Genomic DNA, 22,352 nt, shown 5'->3' with positions numbered 1-22,352 from the left:
GAAAGGCGCACTGTGAGCTTACATTCGAATTACCTCAGAAGAAGAAGAACCATATAAGAACCATAACCATATCTTGTCATTTGAAGACAAGAAAGATTTAAGGTAAGAAATTCTTACATATTAGTTTGTTATTGTTGCATAAATTTCACATTGCAGTTGAACTGTTGCTAGATATATGGTGAATATTATACTATTTAGACCCATGTTTACTGTGACTGTGTTTGTGGATATCTGCTCAAATGTAGATACGTATATGGTAACCATAATGTTTTGTATTTGAGCGTGATCGCGTTTGAATGTATCATATTTTGGATCGCGATCGCGTTTGAAAAGCACCAAACGGCTTCATGTTTTTACTATTATCTCATTTCATATCATCATAACGAATGGAAACATTTGAAGCAACATGATAATCAATATATTTTTCTCTAGCTTAGTTGTTACTGAAATATTCTGGAAGATTTATAGGCTGCTATAGGTTATTGTTATTATTGCACTGCGCATAGCCAATGCCTACAAGGCACAACAAACCTGGTGTTCATTATATTATATATTGTTGGAAACATTTATGTGTGTGTGTGTGTGTATGTGTGTATTTTGTGAATTTTAAAAAGCAATTTTAACCAGAAAAATCTAAAATTTATTCCCATAATCGTGCAGGCCTATAGTTTCTCTTGATATCAGTATGTTCACTTTTTTTTTTTTTCAGGGCCCAGATTCTCTGAACATGAACATGGTAAAGTGAAAATCAAACACCTTGGAAATGAAAGGTATGTACAATGTTTTTAGGAATGGCACAAAGGTCTCTGTCTTTGGATAATTGTTTTCTATGAGTGCTTTTTTGTCATTTGTTTTGTATCTTTGGATTATGTTGTGTTGTAAATAAATCCCAAAAATCTAAAAGCCATTCTTTTTTAAATCTCCTCATTCTTTGTGCAAGGTTGCTCTGAATGACAGGGCCTGATAGCTCCTAATAGGGCAGTTAGGGGAGGGCCTTTGTCTTTCTCAGGTGTGAAAAGCTTACATTTTAATGAGCTCCCGCATAAAGCTTTCTCACACAAAACTCGTAAAATTTTTTAATCAATATATTGTCTTATCTGAATGAGCAGTCGGGGTGATTTTCACATAGTTTTAGAGCAAATATTCTAGGCTACGTCATACAATTTTCAAAAGTCTTGTGAATAAATAATCAGTATGGGTTTCATGACCTTATTTCAGTGAGAATTGTTTTTTTGTATTTTCACAAACCACGCACGCATAAATGTCATTATCTCAAAACAACAAACTTTTACACACATTCTGCTGATATATTACTGTAGCAGAGTTTGTGCTGAATACAGTGTAATTAGACTTTAGCCATGAAAATGTCACAAGTAACAGAAATAAGCACAAATGTCAGAGCATGTCAGAACACCTCCAGGGCCCAGAAAACACCTCAGACCCCAGAGGGTTAATTTGAACCGGAACACGACTTGACTTCAGCTAGTTAGCGAAGCATTCAAGAACTATCTCAACTGTTAAATAACATATTGGAGATTCAAATAATATCAGATTTGTCTAATTTTAAATAAACACAAAAAATTGAGATGAAGAATTAACTTAAGAAATGTCCTTTTGCTATGGTTTAATAAATGTCTATGGATATCTTCCAAAAAAAATTATAATTTTGGCGCAATTTTTTCTCTATATAGTGTTGATATGGCAAATAGTAAATACACTAAGTTTCGTCATCCTAGCATGTGTGGAAGTATTTAAAACAAGTGTGTTACAACTAGCCCTGTGTTACGTTGTGCCCCGCGCTCCCCTGCTTGAGATTGCTGTTAGCCTCAATCGTTTCACTCAGGGGAAAAATGTCAAAAAGACAGCAAAGTTACGCTGGCCAGTCAGATCCCAAACAAGCAAAAATCATTTCCGCTGATCAAGAATGTGGAGACCATGGTGGACACAGCAGTAATATCGACATAATATCTCGTTATTTCGACATAATAAGGGGACATTCTAATCTGCATTAAGCCATGGCTTAAATTAATGTGCACATTAAGCATTCTTATAATGGTTTTCTATGGGGGGGAAATACTTAACGTGTAATTGCGTTCTGGGCTCATCTGATTTTTTTTGTACATAGCATAGCCCACTTTATTAGTATCATAATGATTAATAAATGCACGCACAATTATCCGTGAACTTGATTTGAACAAATGCCTTTCAACTTGTGTGTGCAAAATTCAGAATTAAATGAATGTGCAGCAATTTGTACAAATAGAGAGTCTGTAGGCATACTATACTGTCGCCATTAAATAAGCGCATTTAGTTTCATATTTGTTAAAATATTATAATGTTATTTATTTCCATTTATGTTGATTTATGAAAAGTGAACAGCACGAGTAAGATAGGATGCGCAATATGAGACATGGAGTGGTTCAGACATGATTTTGACCACTTCATTAAAGGTATAACGGAGGATCTTTCCGAATTTTAGATAATAACCGCCCTCTCCACTTTTTGAAAAAATGCACATGCGCAACACTCTACCTGCTCCCGAGAGGGAACGCCTATTAAACGTATGCGAGGTTCTCCTCGTGCACGCTCTGTTTACAAGTTGCTGTCGGCATCGCTCATACAAGATTACTTTCCAAAAGAAGATTATTTGCACTTTTTCTCCAAATAGCATGCCAAACTTTACCTGTCGAGTAGAAACTTCGCGACTGAGGCATCAGTGAGAAGCCCAACCTGTGTTTTCAGCGCACGCCATTGTGTGAAACAATCTCCCAAAAACACTCTGATCTTGTTTCTCTCTTCTGAGGCCTTTCTCTTCTTCTCATACAGTTCGTACAAACTTTTTCTCTTACGACCCTCAGACATTTTCAAAGGACCCGGTGAAACGGCGAGCTTCAATGAATGGCTTAGCTCTAGCTCACCACCCTCACCACACATAAACACCTGAAAGTGCGCATGCGCAGAAAGCGAAAACTAAGGGACGAGCACGTACGACGGCCTTACGTAAACATATCACCAGAATGATTGACACTTAGGTGGACCAATAGTTTACAATACCCACCCGGAAAAAGAAAATCCTCCGCTATACCTTTAAGTTTTTTGTAGAAAGCCTTTCTTTAAAGCCACACTGTGGAGAATTTGTGTTTTTGTCAAACAGCGACCCCTAGAGTCACTGTGGAATACTTGCACTGTCGCAAATCACCATATAGTTCACCATTTCAAAATAAATAGTAACAAGGAATAATTCAATAATGAGTTCGCCAAACAAGTAATTTTTTTATGTTAAATGAATTTCAAACTCAAGCGGTAGCTAGCCTAGTGCTTTCTCTGATAGGCGGATTTCTCATAGGCGGTGTTCTGGATTAATGGTAGTGGCTTGTGGAGCTGTGCAAATGTGTTGCATTGTGGGAGATGTGGTTTTCCATACAAATGCGCCCTAAAGTTACTTTCTGTCATAACTCGGTCAAAAAGGCAACAAATTCGAAAATTTGAATACATTTCGACTACATATATGACCCACTTTCAATAAAGATCAATGTTCCCACGGGTGAAATGCTCCTTTAAGCATCTGCGACTTACTTTCACTTTGATTTGCGATGGTTTGCACGTTGGCTTGATGAATTGATGCTCAGCTTCTCATCTGCGGTGATGCGTGTTCCAGCGCGTCGTCATATCTGGCTATAACATATAGCCTATAACACGCTCTCACACGGTTTTTGTATTATTTATTTTTTAGCATTTTTGGGAGGAGTACAATTTACATATGTGGTTTTAGCAACCAGATGCATTTACACTTGTTCAGTTTCGTCTGGAATGCGTCTCAGATCTCGTCATGAAGTGGTTTGAGCGATCGGATTGAAATCCCTCTTGAATGCATTTCGGAGGGCATTTACACCTGGATTTTTCAAGATCGGATAGCTATCCGATCTGAGAAAACGCATGAAGTGGCCAGGTCTAAACACAACAGCCCCCATGACAAAAACATACGCACGAAAGCCGAAAACAAATGCTGGTTGGCATCAGTGTTATTATAGTTTTGCATTTTTCATTAGTTTAAATTTTTTATTTCGTTTTGACTTTTTGTTTTCAAATTCAGTTTTATTATTAGTTTTACATTTAGTTTATTTTTTATTTTTTGAAAATGCTTAGTTTTAGTTTAGTTTTTATTAGTTTTAGTGTTAGTTTTAGTCTAGTTTTAGTCTTTTTTGTAATTTGGGTTATTTGTCAGGGGCAAGATTCAAAAAAGTCAGAAAAAGTATTGTGTAATAATAAAAACATAATACAATTTTAGAAAAAAATTCACACCCCATTGAAATTCCTTTACCTCTTCCAAAATCCACACGCTGTACCAAAAATCTATACATCTTCTATACAGAATTCACACCCTATACAAATACCACAGCTGTACAATTTTCACACCCTATACTAAATTTACCCTATGGGGAGAGTGGAGTGATTTATGCCAGGGGGGGGGGGGGGGGGAGTAGTTCCACCCCTTGTTTCTGGAATACCATAGAAGAAATTGGTCATGTGACCACATAATTTTGAAAAGCAATCACTTTTACTCATCCTCCAAAGAAGAGAGACACATGGCATGAGAGTTAAGCACATTTTAGTGCAAAAAACTGTTTTTTCCCTTTCAAAGTAAAATTTCTATGATTAAGGTTTTTTGATTGTAGTGTCTGAACAATTATAGACAAGTTTGAAAACATTTCACACATGTTTTAGTGCTTTAGTAGGCTACACAATGAGTCTATACAGTTAGCATGATGTTAGCTCTTAACTGCTGGATCATGCTAGTTTATCAAACTTGTGGGTCTGGGGTGATTTGTGCCAAAGGGCCTGGGTTAAGTTGTGCCAGATCCAGACCACCTAGACCTACATACTCACAGGGGATAATCTTGAGAAGTGAGGAGATGGGCATGCCTCATCATTGTTTGACTTAGGCCTGCCTGCTATTTGTTTAATTTAGCTAACACTGATTTCAGTTTTGAGTTTGCACTTGTTATTAAAGAGAAGTTTTATTCCGTTTTTAAGTGGCCTAAGTCACAATAGTATGTTTAGAAATTAGCCTAGTCACTTTATTCTTATATGTTACATAATTGACAGAAAGCGCTATGTCAACAGGCATCTATTGCCAAAGCCTTTTTGCCTGAAATGAGTCACAAATATCATATATTGTGTTGCTATGGTGCTCTAAATGGTTGCTAGGGCGTAGCTTGATAGCTTCACAATGATCCTGAGAGACTGATTGGTCGTCTGAGTAAAATGAGCCCGCCCCCTTGTCTCTATGACACTGTGATCCAGAGTTATGTTCAATACAAAATCCCTATGCAATTGACCATAGTAGGAAAAATGCATGCTATGGTATTCCAGGGTGACAATATCTAAATAAACCTTAAATGAGTAATTTTGTATTGAATTTGTCTTGCTTTCAAATAGCATTACGGTTCATAACATTAAAATGTTCTGTTTTACTTCAGAAATCACTGGCACAATTTACCCCAATGTATTCCCCTAAAGGCACAACTTCCCCCGCATCAGGGGCAAGTTGTGCCATGAGACCACTTTTTCCCCAAAAGCTATATTTCTGAAACAATTTATTTCAGATCCAAAGTTATTGTTCTCAGGGATGCACCACATCCTGAAATATATGTACATCGTTAAGTTGAAGGAATTACTGCCATGGCCTCACTTTAAAGTCCCTTTGAGTAAAAACTGGCACAACTCACCCCACTTTCCCTACAGTCAATAGCCTACTCATCTGGATTGAAGCAGCAAACATTACGTGTAAAAGTAAAAAAATGACATAACATTATTTAATATTTGAATCAAAGCTTATATAGTGTTTTGACATCGACAACCACAACCAAAAAGTGCACTTTACCTCAAACTTGCGACTAGTTAACTTTCTAAAAAAGGCGCAATCGCTTCTCGGGTCGACATTAGCACACTGACAAAATTATATTCAGATTTTAAAATATTTTGATACCACTTTTTAATGTGTGATTGTAAGGTGTTCACGAGATAGAGATAGCCTACTAACCTTTAGCGAACTTGCTTTCAACGTCGAACGAACACTCGTTCTCATGGAGAAGCGGTGTGCACGGAGGGGAGGGGCTGTGTGTGTGTGTGTGTGTGTGTGTGTTTGTGTGCGCGCGCGCCATGTGAGAGACGCATGAGTGACAGAGACAGAGGGAGAGCAGGGAAAGGAAATGCAGCTGAACGAAGGACATTTACTCTATATTTTTATTTTATTTTAGTTAGTTTTGCCAAACACACATTACAGTTTTAGTTAGTTATCGTTTTTTTGTAATGCCTCGTTTTTATTTTTATTTCAGTTAACGTCAATGTTTTTTCCCACCTAGTTTTCGTTTTTTCGTTAGTTTTCGTTAACGATTATAACCTTGGTTGGCATCTCACGTCCATAGACAGTATATAAACGCTCACGTCCGAATTTGAGGAAGTGGTGGGGGAAGTGACGTATGCCGTAAAGCAGACGAATTTTGTAGTTCTTTTTGTGCGCTGGTTACTACCCGAACCCCGAAGTTACATAGTGCCAGTAAAAGCGATACAGACCCCGTCAGGCTGTGGCAGACCTGTCATTCAACCTATTGTAAGTCGATGTACCATCACAAGGGTCTTGGAAATATATTATGAAGGTTGAAAAGTTACACGGTGTGGCTTTAAAGTGAATTTCGTTTTGTATAAATTGTATCTTAATTTTAATACATTTTTCATCAACCAATTGCCTGGGTTTAATGAATAAGAAGCAAATATAACGGACAATATAATCATGGAGGCGCCCGCGCGGTCACACATTGCACGTTAACTGGAGCGCATCTCATGCTACTTAACGAAACTCAGTGTATGCCTCAATGACATGAGAAATACATCAAATACAAAAAACTAGAAATGTCTTTAAACGAAATAATTAAAAAAAATTAAAAAAGAAAGAAAAAGGCTACTCTCTGATTATGTAATCCATTATGTGCATTTCTCTCTATAGGCGCGTTCACTACGGAGATGGTGATCGTCAACTTCATCTTTGCAGCTGACACTGTCAGAAAACACTAGTTTATTTATAAAAATCAATGCACGCGTCACCGGATTTACAAATGCACATCTTGCTTGTTGCATGCACACATATTATGTCGAAATAACGAGATATTATGTTGATATAACATTATTATTAATAATAGCCTACATCTTTTAGAATATTTTATTGCGCTGAATGCTGAATGTTGCGCTTGTTCAATTTAATAAAACTTTCATTTTGATCATTAAAATAATTGAATATTAAATATTTAGTGGCCAAGTTTTGCGCAGCTCCCCCTGTCAATGATCTAGCACCGAAAGGGCAAAATATTTGAATCTTCATTTTACAAAAATATATTGGATATAACGAAATGTAATAGTGTTATTTAATGAATATATAATCAATGTAATATGAATAAAAGACTAATTGAATTAGCCTACAAAAATTGGAACACTAGTATTTAATTCTGGAAGGAGAAGCTTATAGACCTGCCAACAAACCTGCCACATTTTTTAGAAATAGCAAAAAATACATTCGTCTTATTTTTTTCAAATAGGCCCATTTAAAACATACAAAGTCATAGGCATTCTATGGGTTATATTAATATTTTGTGTTATTCAGCACTTAGATGGAAATGTGCCGAGTCATGCCAATACGACCTGGATTCTTTTCCTTGTTTAATAACTCCTCATATATGAGCATAAGAATTCGATTTTGTTTGTGCGCGTTTGGCTTTAAACGCGATTAATCTATGGCGTATTTCTGAGCCTCTTGGCTTGCCATATTACTAGAACTATATTATAGAACTATTACAGAAATTCATACTGGCGCGCGTCTATCTGTGGGTCGTGTGTGTGTGTGTGTCAGGAGGACATTCACTGACAGCGCATTCTTTTTTGTCTTATCGCGCATGAATGGTTTAAAAGCATTTGCAAGAATAAGAGAGCAGGATCATGTAACACTAGCCAAAGAATGCCAAAAATGAACAGATGCTGCGTTAATTGCGTTAACAGCGCTAATTTGTTTATTTAATATAAAATTGCAGCATTTTGCGTCATATAATCACGTAGGCTTGACATCGCGATTGCGATACGATTAATCGTGCAGCACTAATATATATAAATATATATATATATATATATATATAAATATATATATATATATATATATATATATATATATATATAAAATATATATATATATATATATATATATATATATATATATATATATATATATATATATATATATATATATTCCAACGAATATTTCATTCTCTTTACTCTTAAGTATAACTGTAGTTTTAAATCTTCGGTCTACTGTTTTCCTACGGTTCTGGGTCACGGTTTTGGTCATCACATTAAAAATAACATTAAAATTGGATAATATAAAAAAAAAATGAAGAGCTGGAAAAAGTGTGAACGGCTTGAAAGTCCTTGATTAGTGCTTGAATTTTACTCTCAAAAGGATGCACGAACCCCTTAAATGATTAATGTAAAATATTTGACTATTTCTGCCACAATACCATGGTTACACTGAGCATTACTACATTAAATCCATAGGGAATATTGGTGATTTGTGGACTTAAAAGCCATATTACTTCAAACTTCATGAACTTGTTCGTTCATGGCACAATGTTTCTCCTGGTTTCCAAGTCAGTGCCCATGATTTACTCACTCTCAACTCATCCTAAGTGTGTATGACATTCTTCTTTTAGACAAATACTATCGGAGTTATAATAATAAAAAAAATGTCCTGGCTCTTCCAAGCTTTATAATGAATTATAATGAATTTCCAATTACTTGCAGTCTAGAGCCCTGTATAGTGCTTTATTTCTGCTTTTAAATGAGCGCCACTCAGGGGTGGGGGAAAAAATCGATTCTTAGATGCATCGCGATGCGGACGTGGACGATTCTGAATCGATCCACCAAATGTCAAAAATCGATTTTCTAAAAAAAATTGAAAAAATCCTAATACCGTAATATTGACGGAACGCAAAAGGCGGAACTCTAAAGCGGACGTGCAGTGCGCGGACAGTCTTTGGCGTGCACAACAGAGACGCGCACATAACAGAGTCGCGACTCGCGCGCACGGGCTCTGCGCGCACATAGAGCTGGTAAGTCCCGCCCATCCGTAAAACCCCAAGTGGACCTCTAGGTTGAAAAATCGTCAATGCAAGTGAATGGGAGAAAATAATTATTTTCTGGTCCCGTTTGAATTGTGCCATGAATTGAACATATGTTGTCTGTGAATTTTTTATATAACTTTTCATGTTACGAGTTTGACAGTATATGGTATGATTCTTTGGCTAGCAGTTGTGGAAAAGACATAACGAGAAAGACTACATGTCGCCTATGTGACGTCACCCCATAAAGTTGACTTACCCGTGGTTTTCGCCAACCTCAACGATTTTGTCCTCTCCCTGAAAGAAGGCGGTGAAGTGCACCAAAGACACAGCCATGTTTAGCGGGATCCGTGAGCTAGTGTCCATGTGCTAGTGGTGTTGACGTTTCAAACGCGTCGAAAGCAGCGAAGAGTTGTAGTCCACAAAGTGCTTTCACACAAAGTCTAACCGTATCAAACTTCTACCCGCTAAATTGTAGCATTCTTTACACGAAAAGTTATATAAAAAATTCACAGACAACATATGTTCACATTCATGGCAAAATTCAAACGGGACCAGAAAATAATTATTTTCTCCCATTCACTTGTATTGACGATTTTTCAACCTAGAGGTCCAGGGCGATTACCGGAAGGGGCGGGACTTACCAGCTCTATAACAGACGCTTGATAGCTGAGCGCCAAATTCAAACGTCACCCTCTTCTTTAAAAGCTAACGTATGGAAAATTATCAATTTCATTGCTACCTATTTAGTATTTTTTGTACGAGAGCTGCTTTCTGTATTGTTTAGTTTTCACATCAATATACTGTAAACGGATCTGTTATACGTACGTTATACTGCCCTGCAATGTGCAATGCCAGTCACAAAAAGATACATTTTGACTGTGCTCTCTGCAGATGTTCATTCACTGTTTTTGTATAAGCAGTTTTTGATTGTGGTATACAGCAAACATTTTAAGTCATCACTCTATATTATTATATGCGTATGTCCACAAGCATTATGTTTGTATGAGAGCTGCTGGTACATAATTCTATATTTTTGAACGTAAACTGTTTGTGATTTTGCTACAGCAAATTGTTTTTTTGTCTGAAGGATTATATTGCTTGGTTAGAAGTCTATTATTAAATGCTAGAGATTCAGAATATGCTGAAGTTTGTATTAATTTACTACAAGTACGCTGCTAGTACAGGCACACATTTTTTTCCTGTTGGTTCTTTGCAATGTTGGGACATATGCTGGCAAATGTAACCTTACAGTTGACTTGCCAAATCACTTCAATTTGTTTTATTAATAAAATTAATATTTTGGAAGTAAGTTTGTTATGGGTCATCATAAATACTTTGCTTTAAAAGTACCAAGTAAGTAAAAAAAATGAAAAAATCATTAATAATTGATAATTGTTACCCTTTGAATCGTAATCGAATCGAATCTTGAGGTGCCTAGAGATTCCCACCCCTAGCGCCACCTACTGTCAGAGAGCGAAAGTCAATAGATATCAATAAATCAACAAAGTGTCCTGTGCTCACCACACACCAGCTATAGGTGGAGAGGAGAGATTTGGCTATAGGGTGATGTGTGTCTAACTTACACAGAAGAGACTTTGTTGCTCAGCACATGAAAATAAACTACTTACCGTGATCTCAGACTGAGGTGATGTGGTTTCTTCACTGCATGGATCTTCATGTGTCGCCTCAGGTGAGTTTCATCACACGTATGCGGTTTTTCTCCAGTGTGGATCCTCTCATGTTTTTTCAGATTTGAGGAGCCACTGAATCTCTTGTCACAGTGTGAACACTTGTAAGGTTTTTCTCCAGTGTGAATTCTCTGGTGCTGTTTTAAATCTCTCCCTGTAGTAAAAGTCTTCTCACACTCAAAGCACATGTACTCTTTTACACCAGTGTGAATTTTCTCATGTCTATGTAAATATTGCCGCAGTGAAAAACTCTTTCCACACACAGAACATGAATGCGGCTTCTCCTTCGTATGAACTGCCAGGTGTGTCTTCAGGGCTGATGCAAAGACAAATGTTTTGCCACACTGATCACATGAGAACGGCTTCTCTCCGGTGTGGATCCTCATGTGTTCTTTAAGGTGTGAAGATCGTCTGAAATCTGTCCCACATTTATCACAATTAAACGGTTTCTCTCCAGTGTGGATCATCATGTGTAGCTTCAGTTTACTTTTAAGAGCAAAACTCTGTCCACACTGATCACACGTGTGCGGCTTCTCTCCAGTGTGGATCATCTCATGTGCTTTCAGAGATGATGACTGACTGAATCTCTTGTCACAGTGTGAACACTTGTAAGGTTTTTCTCCAGTGTGAATTCTCTGGTGCAGTTTTAAACTGTTCGCTTCAGTAAAAGTCTTCTCACACTCAAAGCACATGTACTCTCTCACACCAGTGTGAATTTTCTCATGTGCATGTAAATTACTCAGCTGTGAAAAACTCTTTCCACACACAGAACATGAATGCGGCTTCTCCTTCGTATGAACTGTCAGGTGATTCTTCAGGTTTGATGCAAAGACAAATGTTTTGCCGCATTGATCACATGTGAACGGCTTCTCTCCAGTGTGGACCCTCATGTGAACATTAAGGGATGATGATTGACTGAAATCTTTCCCACATTTATCACACTTAAACGGCTTCTCTCCAGTGTGGACTCTCATGTGAACATCAAGATGATATGAGTTTGAGAAACTCTTTCCACACTGATCACACGAGTACGGCTTCTCTCCAGTGTGAACTCTCATGTGGCGCTCAAGACCATCTTTGCGTGTGAGACTCTTTCCACACTGAGTGCAGGTGAAAGATTTCTTGGCTCTTCTTTTCTTTAAAAATGTCTTTTTAGTCTCTGTGCGACTCAGAGGTTTTTCTCCAGGTTTGACATGATGTTCCTCCTTCACTTCACTCAGTTCTTCACTCTCCTCGCTCTCTTCCATCAGGTCTGAAATCAAAGAAAAACTCTCATTTTCAAATTTTCTAAAGTTTTCTGGTGGGATTCTCTCTGAAATTTGTCTGAGATCCTCCGGCCGTGATTAAAGCTTCTTCTTGGGGGAGATTCTCTGAGAACTGGTCGAGTACTCTCCCGGCCGTGATTAAAGCATTTAAAAGACATTGTCTGAAGAGTGTCGGTTATTATTGCTGCTGTAATGCCAGGTGACGAGGCTCCACCTGAGAGCGACATTTCATTCACTTCAACTACACCTCAAACTCGACGTCAACGCAGAAAGGGTCACAATAAGAAACCTGTAGCTGCAGATGCACTCTCTGGGTTGCTAAAGCATATGACAGTCTAAAAATAATGTTGCAAATAAAGAGTTCATTGTCCATCTCTGCCTCCCTCAAGTCACATGAGAGAGCAGTGACAAGGGTCGTTGTCCACACATACAAAGGAACTATTGTATCTTCGGAGGAACCGCCACTGACTGGACAGTCAGGGTACAGAAATAGACTACACTAGCTGGGATCAGCAGTTGTACATGTGATTCAAATCATGTGTGCCTTACAGTAAATATGATGAAGGCACCTCAATTCGGGATATAAAAGAAGAGAATTGGACAAGACTCATGGCTCATCCTTGCAATCTCCAGTCCGGGACGCCAGCAGTTCCCAGATGCAAGAAGTTAAAGCCTAGCTAATATTACTCTGTTAGCTAAGTACTCTATTATATTCTGTAACAAGTATTCTTTTCATTTTGATTCTTTTAATAAATATTGTTAAACATTTATTACAATCATCTGACTGGAACTTGGAATTCTTGAGTACGTTTTCACTTTTCTTCCCTGGACCAGAAGGATCCCAACCGGGGGAAAACCTACAGAGGGTGAGCATGATTTCTGATATGTGAATAATCAGTATGCACTGTTTGATTGATTAATAGCCTAGCTTACAACAGGGTTATTGTTGTATAGCGAACACGGTTGAAGAGTACCTAAAAAGGTAGACTTAAACTACAAAGGGGACATTTATTATATTTATAATCCTTATTATCTTTATAATAAAATACGAATTCGTAGAGACTGATCGCCTAACTCTTAAAAGTACGACTAAAGGTTAGGCTCTTTAGTTACCGCGGGATTATCCATATATCCTGGATAGGATGTAGGATAATTTGGAACGGTATTAATCTTATAAACTTTTACACTGCGCAGAAAGTTAGTTAGGGGAACAAGTTAGAGATAGGGGACGTCGACTGTAGTCGCGACCCATAGAAACTAACGTTGACTGAAGACGTTTGGGGACGTTGATTGTAGACGAGACCCAGGTAGACTTAGGTCAGGTGCGAAATAGGGAAAACATCTACCACAGTATACAAGTTATGTAAAAATACACACAAAATTCAGGTCAAAATTCTAGTAACATTGTTACAAATTGTAAACCATATATAAAATATATATAAAATGCAACTGTTAAAATATTTAAATTTAGTTTGACCTGATGTTGACAATCAATATGAAACATCCTGTTACTGACCATTTGTTAAAAAAAAAAAAACTGAAACTTTTGCAGCCATTTCACAGTTTAACTGCATATCTAAAAGTGATTATTTCTAAGATGAACGTTCTTCAGCATCATGAATGAATGAATGAAGAATAAACACCAACCTCTTTGTTCTTCAGGATCTTCAGTGTGTTTCATTCTGCAGGGTTCTGGATCACTCATGCTCTCTCTGTCCTCTTTAATAAACTCAGTCTTTGCAGATTTCAGCTCTTCCTGATGCTCTGATGCTCGTCTTCACTTGCAGCTGATGGGAATTTACAGCATTTATTGGAGAATTGATGTGGGAGGAGCTTCACTGACCATGTGACTGATGTGTGAGGAGTTGATCTACCAAAATAAAAAAATATATAAGTTACTGAGTTTGTTTTATGTTCATTGATTACAGAATATAATAATGTCAATTCTCCCAAATATAAATAATGGTAAGAAAAACAGTTGAAAGCATAAACAGTGTGGTGGCAAGCAATTTTCTATTACTGAATGAGAGACAAACATGTATCAAATGACCGTGAGAGGAGGGCATCCTTCCTTCATTACTGTCCTGACTCCCCCAAGGTTATTTGTCTAGGCTAAATGAAGATAGGCTATGTCTCAGTTATAGATAACACATTGTTACATAATTTATCATATTCCACCGAATGGGTGACATTTATGTCCCCAGAACATCATATGTAAAAAATTGCATGAAAATTAACTCTAAAATACATTTTATTATTAAGCAAAATGTCCTGCATATTAAGCTAACTACAAATTATAAAATTTATAATTAAAAACATTAATAAAAACTACATAGAACACAAAAAAATAGCATTTTCTGCATGTCCACACTCTGTCTCTAAACTTTGCCATGAAATATAATGATTAAAATCCTTCAGAAATCTTAAGTTTTGGGGATTGTTGTATGACTTAATATCCAATGTATTTAAAATGTTTGTTTATTTTTATGAGAAAAAAATATTTTATCTAATATTTTAGATAAAATACACATTTTAGTCATGTCCCCGGGTTTTCACTCAGTCCTGTTACCCTAACACATCCCCCCCTCTGAAAAACTTGGAATATTCCACAAGACACATTTTCAACAGGAAGTTGCATCATCTTGATCTTCTAAAGGCAATGGGAAGATCATAAGTTAGTCCTCTTATTTTAATTTCTGTATATTTGATGAAATTGTAACTATGACTAAGAAGGTCAATCTCAACATACTATCCTGTTACCTAAATAAATTTCTTAGAATGTATTTGTTTATTTTAAAGATATTAACTTTTGTTAAGTTACTAGAATTTGCTCAGTGTCCTCATGCTATTAGCATGTATGCTATGTGGCCATATGTCATGTATTTGAGAACTTTTTGCTTAAAAACTCAATCCTGTTACTTTCAGTCCTGTTACTTATATGAAAAAATAACAGGAGTGAGTTAACGTAACAGGAGTGAGTAGAGTCCTCTGTTTTGATGATTTAATACTGTAAATATTATTTCTCTTTCCACCTCCTTTGCTGTGAAGTACTACTAGCATATAGTACATCACTTCAACATAGAAATCTAATGCACACACAGTCATGTACACTCTCTCTCGTGCACACACATATGGACACTCATTCCTGTTACCTGTTCCTCATTCCTGTTATGAAATAGTTCATTCCTGTTACCAAGTGTTCATTCCTGTTACTATTATTTATTTATTTTCTAAAAAAATAAAGTTAAACCACTTTTTTTATCAGTTATGTTTGGTCCATCATTTATACAATTGTTTAATAAATTAAATTATAAAAAAAAATTATAAACTTGAGGCTTCGGTCTTCTTTAAAATGAAAAAATGGCTTTGTGTTTTTTATTAAAATACACTTTGCCTTAATATAGTGATTTTTTTGTCACAAATATCAGTTATTTGAACATATAACCAACAATATCTTTAAAATAAACACTTTCTTGTGGGGAAAACAAAGGAATAATTGACATGCTTTTAAACATGCTTTTTAAATGTCACATGAGTTTCGGTAACAGGACTGTGAAAACATGCATCCATCTTTTGCTTAGAAACCTTGAAAAAATTAAATAAAGTAGCCTGAGATTGACCAATACACATTTTGAATAGGTAAATATTTGAGTATTAGATTCAGTGTTGAAAAAAATCAAAAAATTAAGTTTAATTTTTAAGAGTTACAACAAGCAAATGTCACCCATTCGGTGGAATGGCCTATCCATGTAGCAGAGAATCATGGGACTTCACATGCAATCCCTGTGCATTTTATTACCATCATGTTTTCTAAGTTTCTATGTATATAAGAAAATGCAAACACACAGAACATATACAATTTCTACCACAACAGATATAAACATAGGTTTAGGTTATATAATAACCATCATATACCCTCAGTCTGTTGACACCAATGAAATGAGCTTTAAGTGTCAATTTACAGGAGATCTGAAGACATCAGCATAATAAATGAGGTGAAAACAGGAACTATTGTCATGAAATAAAGAGTGTTTTCAGCAGATCTGTTAATATTGATGAGCCTCAGACTATCAAAACTCATTCAACAAGCCATTCAGGATCATCAGCAGATCATCTCACTTTATTCTGAGTGTTTGCTGTTAGAAACATATTATTTGAGTCAGGATAGATGACAAAAGCCTGTAAAAAAACTCTACTGAAAGACAATGCTAATGCTAAACTACTGATAAAAATGCTTGTTTTAGAAAATTTCAGATGGCACTCAAGAGGCTTAACTCGCTACTTGAGTAGTTTTTTCATTGGATACTTTTTTACACTTACTCAAGTAACTATTAAGATTATTACTTTTACTTTGAGTAAATATTTCTATAAGTACATGTACTTTTAGTTGAGTGCAGTTTTTGTCCCCTACACCAACCTGCTTGTTCCTTGTGTTTTATTCTCCAGGGTTCTGGTTCACTCGAGTCCTCCTCAGTCTCCTCTTTTAACAACACGATCTTCTCAGTTCAGTTACAGCAACTCCACATATTCCTGCTCGGATGGGAATATGACAGGCATGTATTCACCCGATTCAAAATCTTTCTGGTCTAAAAGTACATTACAAGTTTGTATGAAGCCAGTAGCACAATGTATAACACCAGAGAATGATCAAGCTGTAAACTCATCTTGAAAACAAACGCATGACTTACCGCCGCCCGCTGGACTGGAGAGTGAACCCTTACAAAAAACAACTGCAGTATAGTTAAGCACAGCCATAGATTTACAGTAATAATGACAGTACAACTGCAGTACATTGAAGTACGACAGCAGTAAAACTACAGTAGGCTACACGTTAGTACATCTGCAGTCAAATGAAGTACAACTGTAGTTTTCCAACATAATGAAGTACTGAAATGCATGTATAAACCTAACACTCATACTACAATACTGCAGCTGTGGTAACAGTAGGCTACTACTGTACAGCAAGCAAAAGCTATGGACCACTGCTATGCAAAATTAACCCTTCTATCTTAGTAATAATAATAATAGGCCTACTAATAAAAGTTGTCTTAATCTAAATGGCATGAGACTTGGTGACTTTGTGGACACTTGCTGACAATTCAATTTTTCAAATAAAATCAATACATCAGCCACAACACACAAATTAGGATATAGCCAACGCATAAAATATGCAAATGGTTTGTGTACGTTTATATGGAGTTCTCAAAATTCATGGGTAAACATATACAATATTTTTTATTATATTTGTACTAAGGATTCAACGATAAAAAATATTTTCCCAAAGCATAAATTTTCTCCTCCTTACATTTTACATTGAGATATTGTCACAATAAATCTGATTATGATTATTTGTTAATCTCGTTATTAAAGGAGAAGTTCACTTTTAAAATGAAAATTCTGTCATCATTTAGTCACCCTCATGTTGTTTCAAAGCTGTAAGAATTTCTTTCTTCTGCTGAACAGAAAGGAAGATATTTAGAAGAATATCAGTAACCTTACAGTTTTTGGGTCCCAATGATTTCCATAGTATATATTTTTCCTACTATGGAAGTCAATGGGACCCAAAAACTGTCTGGTTACTGACATTCTTCTAAATATCTTCCTTTCTGTTCAGCAGAAGAAAGAAATTCTTACAGCTTTGAAACAACATGAGGGTGACTAAATGATGACAGAATTTTCATTTTAAAAGTGAACTTCTCCTTTAATTATTGTAATTAAGCGAGTACACATGATTTTCAATTCATGTTTAATTGTATTGCATTTTGGATGTTTTATACACATATACATTTCATTTGTCACATTCTCAGATTAAAACATGCAGTTAATACAAGAAATATAGTACATTTATATTGAGTTATTCTAATTAATAGATGGGTAAGCATACACAATGCAGTTTTACTAAATTTGTACTAATGATTCAACCATAAACATTCTTTTCTCAAAGCATTAATTTTCTCCTCCTCACATAGTACATTGAGATACTACAGTAAATCTGATTCTGCTTATTTTTTAATTCTTTCTTATGTGTTTGGTAGGGGCAAAATGACAAGCCCATCTGGTCTTTTTACCATTTCTATACATTTGTTTGTTACTTCAGATGGAAGTACTGCCTTGTAGCCTGCACAGAATGTGACATTGAGTATGTGAGAATCCATGCAAACATACTCTGTTCGCTTTTTGTGAAAGGCTTGAATTTGATTTGTTAACCTTACCAGTAAAAACTGGTTGTTTGGGGGTGGCCTGTGTTTGAACAACAATGATGTGTTCAATTTTTGCAACCTGTTGTCCAATGGTTACCAAGGAAATACATCTGGAGTATTTTGAGTCATTCTGATCAGTGGAGTAGAGTGTCCCATCACAAACAAACCTCTGAAAGTAGGTGGCTTGATTTTGTTCTGTATGAATTCCAGAATCCTGTAGTAGGATGTGCTGAGACACAGGTAGCTCCTTCACCTGACCATGACCAAAAAAATTGCAGCTACTGACCTGTGCAATGTTTTTGCACAAGGAATAACCCCGAAGTGCTGATGAAACATATCTGTGTGCCAGGGAGTCTTCTGCAATGTAAACTCTCGATAATATTTTTAGCTCATTTAGTCTTGCTAGATTTTGAGTTATTTGCAATGGTACATGTTGTGTTCCATTGAAAAGTTTAAGCAGTCTACCATTATGTTCTTCAAAGACGAATGTTGATGTTAATGACAAAGGTCCATGTCTTCTGACACTCTCAGTAGTGGGTGAGGAGATGAATGTTGTAACCCAACAAACACATTTACGTTGTGGCAACGTCTCTGGCACGTTGCATTTCTGCTATGGCAACGTCGCTGTCTACGTGCTCGCAACATTGTAGCAACGTAGAAATGTAAGATGCGACAGGGCTGTAGCAACGTTGTTGCACGACATTCAGCAACTGAGAGACGACGTTCTGACAATATTTTTATATGGTGCATTTAGTTAGATAATTATATACTTTTTTATCGTTTATATTGTTTATCTATATTATTATTTAATGGGGCTATCAACACCTGCAAGTGTAGCCTACACTTTGAAGAGTAAAAATGACAGAAGGTTTCGTTAATTCAACTTTAGTAAAACTGCATATAATCAAATTGCACTTCCAAAAGTCATACATTTGTGAAAAAAAAAAAAAAAACTAAAACGAATATACAAATCTATTTTAAGTATAATAAATAAAACATAAAAAGCAAAGGCAGATCAGAACATTTAATGAACAAAACCGGGTCTGTATGGCAGACAGTAGCCGAAAGCAGGTGTCACCGGGGAAACATCCACAAATCCAGAGGAGCAAAGAAACGAATGAGACTACATTTACATTTAGTCATTTAGCAGACGCCCTTATCCAAAGCGACTTACAAATTAGGACTAAATTCAGCGAGTCATCATAAAGAGGCAAAAGCAACAACAACGCAGGAAGTGCTCAAAATACGAAGTTCAGGTATTATTCAGAGTAGCATAAGCCTGATAAGTGATGTTTCAAAGGGGAAGGAATTTTTTTTTTTTTTTTTTTCTATAAGGTTAAGTGCTCACGGAAGAGATTGGTTTTCAGCTGTTTTTTGAATGTTGTCAGGGATTCTGCATTCCGGATGAGGGTGGGGAGAGCGTTCCACCAGCATGGAACTGTAAATGAGAATGTTCTGGAAAGTGATTTTGTGGCTTTCTGTGATGGAACCACGAGACGTCGCTCGTTGACCGATCGTAGGTGTCTGGTAGGGATGTAGACTCGTAGGAGTGAGTGAAAGTAGGAGGGAGCTGAGCCTGTGATAGTTCTGTAAGCAAGCGTCAGTGCCTTGAACTTGATGCGAGCAGCTAGAGGTAGCCAGTGCAGAGAGATGAACAGAGGAGTGACGTGGGCCCTCTTGGGCTCGTTGAAGACAAGACGAGCTGCAGCATTCTGGATCATCTGTAGGGGTTTGGTCGCACATGCTGGGAGTCCAGCCAGAAGGGCATTGCAGTAGTCAAGCCTAGAGATGACCAGGGCCTGGACGATAAGTTGTGTTGCATGCTCAGTTAGGACTAAATAGCGGAAAGATCAAACGAAAAACTAAACAGTGCGAGCGATGCTACATTAATCACATTAGAAATTAAAGTTGTAGGCTAAACGCAATACTCACGTATCCTTGCTCGATGATGAACGAGAACTAATGAGCCCAACAGGTGGTTGGAATTTAAAAGGCTGATTTTCGCGCTTCAGGGCAGTGACGAGTACATTATGTAGTCCAGTGCAGAGTCATAGAGAGAGAGAGTTGCGACACTCCCATAGACCTCCGTTGTAAATAATGGCGGCGCTTTTAACCGCCTACTTCCGGGATATGAAGATCGGAATAGTTCCAAACACTGTCATTTGGGCGTTGGACACCATTCACTTACATTGCTGCGCGTCGAGTTGTTCCAGAGTTAAGTTGCCGAAATGTCGACCTCTTTTGAATTGTCAACTGTCTATATTGTATCAGAGGCCCTTTGCGATGCTTATACTGGTCTTCATTTGTACATGCACAGCGTAATTATTTATATTTTATGTTGGTTGTTTCAACCAATTTTCAAGCACTGCCTGCTAGCTAACGTTAGTTAGCTAGCGCGACTTCGTCAGCTAAGAGTTCGGTAATGAATCGCTACCACCTTTATAGCAACTTTTATTTAATTTAATTTTTTGGGATATACTAACTTTTCATTATGTTATTATTGTCTTGAGTGAAGCGGCTTGTGAGAACAATGCTGGACCTTTAGGATTGTTATGGCCATCACCAGTCCTGTCTGTTTCATGGATCACCTGCCCCTGGTTTTTGTTTTTCTTGTTCACACACACAAGCACACATTTTTGTTGTCTGTTATTGTTTAATAAAAAATATTTTATTTGAAAACCTTCATTTGTATCAGCCATGCTTAAATTCGTTTTTAATCTGTTATAGTTTTGATAATGTGTATGGCTTAATCTTAAAATAATATTCTTAGTCTTAACATGATTATGTTTCACGTTGTGGTCCTGGGGGATGGCCACTTTCATCAGAAGAAGTGAGCTAGCTTCTAAGCGAATTCTGAACGGACCGCCACGGCAGACCTCTTTGCGTGATCACAAAGGTAGGCTAATGGCTGAATCTAAATTTATAAGCAAAATCACGGGAATCAATAGCCTAATACAGCCCAGTTGTGCTAAAATAAATATCATGAGACGTCCATCATCAGATGAATGATATGGAAAAGTTAAGTTAGAGCCGCTAAAGCCAGTGCTACTACCCATGCGAACATGAACACTAAGCTTTTCCCTCCAAAAATATAGCTTAAAACTTATCTCCAAATGCAAAACCGACATTAACAAAATGCAACAATGCAATAACAGCTGAAAAAGTACTTGGGTGTGTGTTTTATTTTATATTTACCGTTCAATAATGCAATCGCTGCTGTCTGTCCCATAGAAGAACATGACAGCCAGCGTACGTTTTGGAACTATTGGGGCTTACATGAACCACGTGACAGCCATAGCGGCGACATCAAAGAGTGTCGCAACTCTCTCTCTCTATGGCTCTGGTCCAGTGGTTGTCCAGACACCCTAGGCACAACCTTTACGGTATGTTCACACGGGTCGTCAGCGTCAACGCTTCCCATTGACTTTGAATGGGTGACGTCAAGCGTTGCCGAAAAGAATTGTGGATCCGTCGGCGGTGCTTCACTGGCGTTGCTCGCGGCAGAAGTTGAGAATTTTTCAACTTCTGCCGCGAGCAACGCCAGTGAAGCGCCGCAGACGGAAGCGTCAGCCGATAGGATCGCTCTATGCAAATACAGTAGCCAGGCGGCAGCCAATCACGTTCATCCTGTTCAAGAGCAGCAAACTGAGGATACATTTTAAATTTCATTGGCTGACGCTGCTATGACCATGTCAGTGCCAAACTTCAGCCACGCCTTCCGTCAAGCGTTGACGCTGACGCCCCGTGTGAACGTACCGTAAGCAATGGCCCTGAACGGTGGTTCAATGTCAACGTTGTGACAACGCTGTAACAACCTGCACCACACAACGTAGTTATAGGAACCTTTTGGTTATGTTGTTAAAACGTTGTTAGATGGTTGGCTACGTTGCGCCAACGTTCTGTGTTTGCTGGGTAAGACACTTCTTGCTTTCCATACAGAGACTCGGTGTATAAACTCACAAAGAGCCATGTGAGCCTTGTCGATGTTCACATGTGAAATATGTGAACTAGTTAGCAGATAAACGGCAAAGGCTA

At 37.2% G+C, this 22,352-nt stretch overlaps 1 protein-coding gene across 5 annotated transcripts in view; it reads right to left on the bottom strand.

Moving 5' to 3' along the window:
* Positions 1 to 22,352, bottom strand: part of LOC309500348 (uncharacterized protein) — a 252,069-nt gene that overhangs the window by 9,475 nt on the left and 220,242 nt on the right. For 2 of the 5 annotated variants that reach the window (XM_082171923.1, XM_082171925.1), the window contains exons 1-2: positions 13,765 to 13,901; positions 10,793 to 12,104 (exon numbers count right to left, since the gene is read on the bottom strand). In XM_082171923.1, coding sequence (XP_082028049.1) covers positions 10,793 to 12,104; positions 13,765 to 13,822 — 1,370 coding nt within the window. In that variant the 5' untranslated portion in view covers positions 13,823 to 13,901. Of the gene's footprint in view, positions 1 to 10,634; positions 12,105 to 13,764; positions 13,988 to 16,534; positions 17,124 to 22,352 lie in introns of those variants that run through there. The other 3 variants (XR_014206558.1, XM_082171927.1, XM_082171924.1) reach the window with 3 other exon arrangements.

Source organism: Leuciscus leuciscus, assembly GCF_965113295.1.
Source record: "Leuciscus leuciscus genome assembly, chromosome: 1".
Classification (NCBI taxonomy): Eukaryota; Metazoa; Chordata; class Actinopteri; order Cypriniformes; family Leuciscidae; genus Leuciscus; species Leuciscus leuciscus.
This window is presented reverse-complemented; position numbering and strand designations above follow the sequence as displayed.